The 6,703-nt window shown below is 72.6% G+C and overlaps 1 protein-coding gene across 1 annotated transcript; it reads right to left on the reverse strand.

The window, feature by feature from the left end:
• Window positions 1–642: 642 nt before the first annotated feature.
• Window positions 643–5,153, reverse strand: LOC136045600 (nuclear receptor subfamily 1 group D member 1-like). Its single transcript, XM_065731604.1, is given in 12 exon segments — window positions 643–754; window positions 756–865; window positions 972–1,182; window positions 1,741–1,790; window positions 1,793–1,981; window positions 1,984–2,278; window positions 2,280–2,482; window positions 2,890–3,035; window positions 3,127–3,214; window positions 3,294–3,477; window positions 3,480–3,619; window positions 5,041–5,153. Coding segments are annotated over 12 exon segments (1,734 nt in total). The 5' UTR covers window positions 5,069–5,153; the 3' UTR covers window positions 643–664.
• Window positions 5,154–6,703: the final 1,550 nt, after the last annotated feature.

The raw sequence follows: 6,703 nt of genomic DNA on the forward strand, positions 1-6,703 counted from the left end.
CCCCGCCCCCCCCCCCCGGGCCGCTCCGCTCCGTCTGTGTCCGTCTCGTGTCGCCGTCGCACGTCCTATGTGCTGTGCCCAACGGGGGGGGGGGGGCGTTGGGGGGCAGCCCCCCCTCCCCCAGCACGTACCTCATGGCTCCGGGGCTGCCCCCCCCCCCCCCCAGTACTATGCATTGAGCCCCCTCCCCGCGGCGGGGACGGGGGGGGGGGAGGTGGGTGTGGGCCGTGGTGGGGGGCGGCTGAATGTACGGCGCGGGGTGGGGGGGGGATGGTGGGGTGGGGGGGCGGTGGGGGGGGGCGCTGCTGAGCTCCGTGACAATCACAGTCTGTGACGTGCGATTTTCAGCCCTTTTGTGTCATGGTCAGGGATTTTAAAGACAGATATTTTTATGGTCGTTGTCGCCGGTCTATTTTACTATATATTTATGTAATAAATATATGATGGAAAAACCCAAAGAGAGAAAAAACAAAAAACAAAATCCCCAACCCCCCCCCCCCAACATAAACACCCCCCCCCCCCAGAGCCACGCGGTGGGGGCGGGGCGGGGCGGGGGGGACCTCGCTTTGAGGGCTTTGTGGGGAAGGGGGAGGGGGTCGTGTGCACTTTGGGGGGGGCGGCGGGGGCGGATATAGAGGGGGGGGTTCGTGGGGGGGGGGGGTCCCTACTGCGCGTCGATGCGGAAGGAGAGCAGCTTCTCGGAGTGGAGGTTGTTGAGGGTGCGCAGGTCCGGCAGTTTGAGCAGCAGTTTGGTTGAAGCGGGAGCTCTCCGACGGCCGCGTCTTCTGCACCAACGCCCGCAGCGCTCGGATCAGCGTCTCCTGCAGCTGCTCCACCGACGCCGCGTCCTCCATCCCCGAGCGGTCTGCGAGGAAGGGGGCGGTGGGGGGTCGGGGGGGGGCTTCACCTCACCCCATCCCCCCCCTCCACCCCGCGCTGCGTCCCCTCCCCCGTCCCTTCCCCGCACCCACCCGCCGACACCAGCACCACGGCGGTGAACAGCCCCAGCTCCTCGTCGCTGAGCTGCAGCGCGCTGAGCTTCTCGCTGAACTCGAACATGGAGCCGAGCAGGTCGCCCATGCCCATGCCCCACAGCTCCTCCACGCTGTACTTCGTGCGGCTCATGAACGTCACCGTCTGCTCCTTCACGTCGAACAGCGACGCGAAGCGAACCATCAGCACCTGCGGCACACGGCGTCAGCGCGGGGGGGGGGGGGGGCACTGCGCGGTGCTGCGGTGCGTCGTATGGGGGCACACGGGGCACCGTGGGGGATGTGGGGTACTGTGGGGGGACATGAGGCACTGTATGGGGCACGTGGGGTGATGTGGGGCATCGTGGAGGGATGTGGGACACTGTGGAAGGCACTGTGGGGGGATGTGGGGCACTGTGGGGGCATATAGGGCATCGTGAGGGGATGTGGGGTACTGTGGGGGGATATGAGGCACTGTACGGGGCACCGTGGGGGGGTGTGGGCATCGTGGAGGGATGTGGGACACTGTGGAGGGCACTGTGGGGGGATGTGGGGCACTGTGAGAGGATGTCAGGCACCGTGCACTACTGCAGTGTATCGTGCAGGGATGTGGGGCACCATGTAGGGCACTCTGTGGGAATGTGGGGCACCGTGACAGGATGTGGGCATCCGGGGGGGGGGATGTGAGGCATTGTGAAGGGATTTGGGGCACCGTGTGAGGATGTGGGGCACCGTGCAGTGCTGCAGCGCATCATGTCCCAGGACGTACCTCGAAGGTGCCGGCCTTGAGCAGGGTGACCTGGTCGTGCTGGGACAGCGCCTGAAGCCGGGAATGTGCTTGGCGAACTCGACCACCTCGCGGACGGCGGGCGTGAAGCTGAGCGAGAAGTCCTCCCAGATCTCCTGCACCGAGCGGCCGCTGCGCCCCGCGGGGTGGCTGTTCATGGGGCAGGCCTGCGGGAGGGGCGGCTCAGCGCCGAGAGCGGCCCCCACCGGGGGGGGGGTGGGGGGTCGGCACGGCAGCCCCCGTCGGGCTCACCGGGAGCACGTCCTTGGGGCCGCGGGGCCACGCGCAGTCCCGCGCCGTGGGGTCGGGGTACGCGGCGGTGGGGGGTGGGCAGAGCCGGGGCTCGAGGGGAGCGGGGGTCCAGGCGGGGGGGGGGTGCGTCCCAGCGCGGGTGGGCGGCGTCGCAGCTCGGGGGGGGGCCCAGCTTGTCGTGAGCGTAGACGAAGATCTCGCGGTGCGCTTTGGCCACTTGAGCGATGACGTCCTCGGTGGCCCCCCCGGGGCTGGGCGAGCGGGGGGGGGGTCAGCTGCTGCGGGAACTGGGAGAAGCAGGCGGGGGGGGCGAGCGGCGGGGGGCCGGGGGGGAGTGGGCGGCCCCCGATGGGAACGGGACCCTCGCCCAGAGGTGCCCCCCCCGGCACGACGCTGCCCACGCTCATAGCGCTCTGCATCTCCGCCAACATCCGCTGCTTCTCCCGCTTGGGGATGCGTCCGAAGCGCACAGCTGTGGGGACAGCGGGGTTAGGGGGCACGGGGTGACCCCCCCCGCACAGTGGGGACTGCTGGTGGCACAGCTGTGTTGTGTCCCCCCCCCCCCCCAGCTCCAACCCCACAGGGACACCGTGCAGGAATGGGGCTCAGAATGGGGTGGGCGCAGCACGTGGGCACTGCTCCCAGAGGAGTGCGTGGCTCTGATGGGGGGGGGGCTGTCTTATGGGGTGCCCCGGCCCTGGGGGGTTCCAGCCCTATGGGAACATCCCAGTGCTATTAAGTGGGGGAAGGGGAGGGGCACAGTAGGGGTCCTGGCGCAAGGCGGTCCCATCTCTTGAAGGAATCTCAGCCCTATGGAGGTTGGGGGGGGGGTTCCACCTCTGACCGGGCTCCCGACCCGCGGGGGGGGTCGCGGCTCACCGTCGCGGGACATGCCGACCAGCAGGCACTTCTTGAAGCGGCACTGCTGGCAGCGGTTGCGGTTGATGCGGACGATGGAGCAGTTCTCATTCTTCAGGCACTTCTTGTACTGGATGTTCTGCTGGATGCTGCGGCGGAAAAAACCCCTGCGGGGACACCGAGGGGGGGGGAGGAGGGGGGGTCACAGGGGGCCCCACATCCCCGCCTCCCCCCCCTCCCACTCCCCCAGCCCGTACCTTGCAGCCCTCGCAGGCGTGCACGCCGTAGTGGAAGCCGGAGGCGACATCGCCGCAGACTTTGCAGAGCAGCACCATGCCGTTCAGCTCTGGGGGGGTAACGGAGGGGGGGGGGGAAGTGAGCGGGCCGGGGGTGTCCACCCCACCGCCCCCTCCCCCCGCACTCACTGGTCACACTGGTGCCGCTTTTGTTGGGCGAACCGCGGCGTCGCTCATCCGCTGCCACCGCCACTGCGCCGGGGAATGCGACCGCGGGGACGTAGGGCGAGGAGGAGGAGGAGGAGGAGGAGGAGGAGGAGGAAGAAGGCGAGCCGTCATCGCGGGGGGGCAGCGGGCCGCCCCGTAGGGCCGGGAGTCCTGCAGCGAGCCGGTGGGCGATGGGGGGAAGTAGAGAGGGACGGGCTGGGGGCCGCCGGCGGAGCCTTCGCTGCAGAGCGGGATGGGGCTGGCGCGGGGGGGGGACCCCACGGAGCCCACGTAGCTGATGACACCGCCTGCGGGAGGCACGGAGAGGGTCGGAGCGGGTGGGGGGGGCGTGGGGAGGCCCCGCGGGGAGTGCCCCGGAAGGGCCGTGCCCGGAGCTCCACGTGTGGCACGGAGCGGGGTCAGCGGGGCGGGCGGCACGCGTGGGTGCGTCCCACGTGCCGTGGGGACACGCGGCCGGAAACGGTGGGTGGGGGGTGGGGAGGGGACGGAGACACGGGAATGCCGCCACGGGATCCCCGCGGGTGGAACCCCGAGCCGTGGAGTGGGCGGCAGCGCCGGACCCGTGTGGGATGCGGGAGGGCGGTGGGGCTCTGCCTGGGAGCCCCCACCCGCTGCAGGGCACGGCCCCGCGTGGGGTCACAGCCCCGTGTCTGTCCCCCCCCCGCGCCAGTGCGGGGTGGCGGATCCCGCTCCTGCAGTCCCTCCCCCCCGCGAGCTTGCAGCGGGGATCCCCGACCCGGAGCGTTGGGGATAACGCGGGATACACCCGGAGGGGTTCCCCGGCGCCGTGGGACGCGGGGGGGGGCCCGGAGACGCCGTGGCCCCGCAGCCGCCCCCCCCCGCCCGCCTCACGCCGCCGCCCCACGTGCTCCCCCCGCACGTGGCCGCCCCCGGCCCCGCCCCTCACGCGTCGCCCCGCCCCCCTGCACCTATTGGCCGCCCCCCCCACTCCGCAACGGAGTGCGGCGTCCCCGCTTCCGCGTGTGACGTCACGGAGAGGGGGGGATGCGATGACGTCACGAGGGGCCGCGACCAATGGGCGGGGGCGGGGCGGGGCTGCGGGGAAAACAAACTCCGCACGTGGCAGCGCCGGGGAGGGGGGCCACGTGCCGGGGGGGGCGGGGGGGGGCAGCGCCTCCACCCCCACCGCGCCCGGTACCGCTGCGGGACCCCCGCACCTCCCCCCCCCCCGCAGCCCGGAGCATCCCGGGCCGCACACGGAGCTCCCGGTGCAGCCGTCCCCGCACTGCGGTGCGGGGGATCGCCCGGGTCCGGTGCGCAGTGCTCCCGCAGCGCGGATCGGCGCATCCCGGTCCCGCTGTCAGCGCATCCCCGCGCCCGGTACCGGTGCCCATCGCCGCGCGGTGCCGTTGTCGTCAGCACAGCCCTGTGCCCGGTACCGGTGCCTGGACCTCCCGGTGCCGCTATCGGCGCGTCCCGGTACTCAGCAGCGCCAGGTGCCGGTCCGCAGCCCGCCCGACCCCGCACCGCGCGGTGCCGCTGTCAGCGCGCCCGGGTGCCCGGGTACCGGGACCTCCCGGTGCCGCACCGCTGCCGGTCCTTCCCCTGCTCCGCAGCACCGCGCACTCCCGGGACGGCGGACCGCCTCCACCGCTCTCCCGGTGCGGGTCCCGCAGACGCTCCGCGTCCCCGCGGCACCGCTCCCCCGCAATTCCCGCGGCGCGGGCGCCGCTCCGGCGGCACTGACCTGTGCTGCCGGTATCTGGGGCGGCCATCGCCGAACCGAGCCGCGCAGTGCCGCACCGGACCGGACCGAGCCGCGCAGTGCCGCCCGGTAGCGCCGCTGTGCGCCCGCTGCCCCCCCCCTCAGCCCCCCCCCGCCGCCACCGGCCGCGGCTGCGCACTGGGCCGCACGCGGCGCCGCCGCCTCCCCCATGTGATTCCCGGGGAGAGCCTCGTGCCCCAGTGACACACTTTCCGCCGGCGGCCCCGCACCGCACCCGGCCCGGAACCGGGGAGAGCCGCGCTGCGGCACCGGGACCCGCACCGCTCCGGGGGGGGAGGGGGCGGCGGGGATGTCCCTGCGGCGCGGGGGAGGGGGGGAACGGTGCGGCGGTGTCCGCGCACCCCGAGGGCAGCCGTGCCTACCCTGGGACGCCGTGGGGGGGGCACTGTCACCCGGCGCGGGGCTGTCCCCCACTCGCGAACAGCGCGGCCGAAGAGCCCCCGGGAGGGGGAGGGGGGCGTGGGGACGGGCAAGAGGAACACTGTGGGGTCCCACGGTCCCACGACCACGAGGGGACCTTGAGATGCGTGGCCAAAGCTGCCAGGAGCGTCCCCACCGTACCCCACGCCGTGCCCCCCCCACCCCCCCACCCCACGTCACGGCCCGGGGCCACCTCGAGCCGGAGATGTCACGTGTCCCCGCGCTCAGGTGCCAGGTGAGCACCGCGGGGACTCACGTGTGTGACCCCCCCCACCCCCCCACCCCGCGCCCCCACCCCCGCCTGTCCCCGCGCGACGCCGCGTCCCCGTGGGGCTGTCCCCGTCCATTCCCGTGGCTGTCGGGACGCGCGTGTCTCCGTGTCCGTGTGCCGCGCGGTGCCGTGCGGCGCTGCCACGTGCGGGAGCGCAGCGCACGGGGATATTTTGAGCAGCGCTGTTTACGTTGCCGCACCTTTTCCGGGAAAAGCCGGGGGGGTGGGAAGGGGGGTCCGTGCTGCTGCCGCCCCCCCCACCCTAAAGGTCCGGTGCTGGGAGGCCGGCGGTGCAGCCCCCCCCCCCCACACACGCACAGCCCGTGTCGCAGCCCCACGCACGCACTGCTGAGCTGCCGTGTCCCCGTGGGGCCGAGGTCACTGTGCCTGGCCGTGTGCCACCGCGCTCACTGCGTGCCTCAGTTTCCCCACCTGCAGGGGTAGCAGTGCTGGGGGAGAGGGGGCACATGGAGGTGGAGGGGCTGACCTGGATCGGGGGGGGGCTGTGCCCCATGACCCAGTTTTGTCCCCATGGGTGCGTTTTTCCCCATGGGTTTCTGCTGGCAGCGCCCCAAAGGAGCTTGGGGTGCCGGGGGGGTGCGGGGGGGAGAATCTCTGCGTTATGAGCAGAGGGCTCAGCCCCAGCTCGGCCCCAGCTCGGCCCCATCGTGGCCCCAGTTTGGCCCCGCGGCTCTTGGCCGGGCCGGGGCTGTCCGCTGCCAGGACGCACCGTCCCCTCCCCGCGGAGTGGGAGCACGGGAACGCGGGCGGTCCGCGGCGCTCCGACCCGCGGGGGGAGGAGGGCTCCGCTCCGTGGGGTGCGGGATTAGGGCACGCAGTGTTCGCATTCATGGGGTACGGTGTGTGGGAGTTTAGGGGTGCTTACATCTGCGTGTACAGGATTTAGGGGTGCTCAGGTCCTTGGGGTGCCGG

This window comes from Cyrtonyx montezumae, unplaced genomic scaffold, assembly GCF_038088225.1.
Source record: "Cyrtonyx montezumae isolate F1298 unplaced genomic scaffold, pur_monq_1.0 scaffold_143, whole genome shotgun sequence".
NCBI classification, from domain to species: Eukaryota; Metazoa; Chordata; class Aves; order Galliformes; family Odontophoridae; genus Cyrtonyx; species Cyrtonyx montezumae.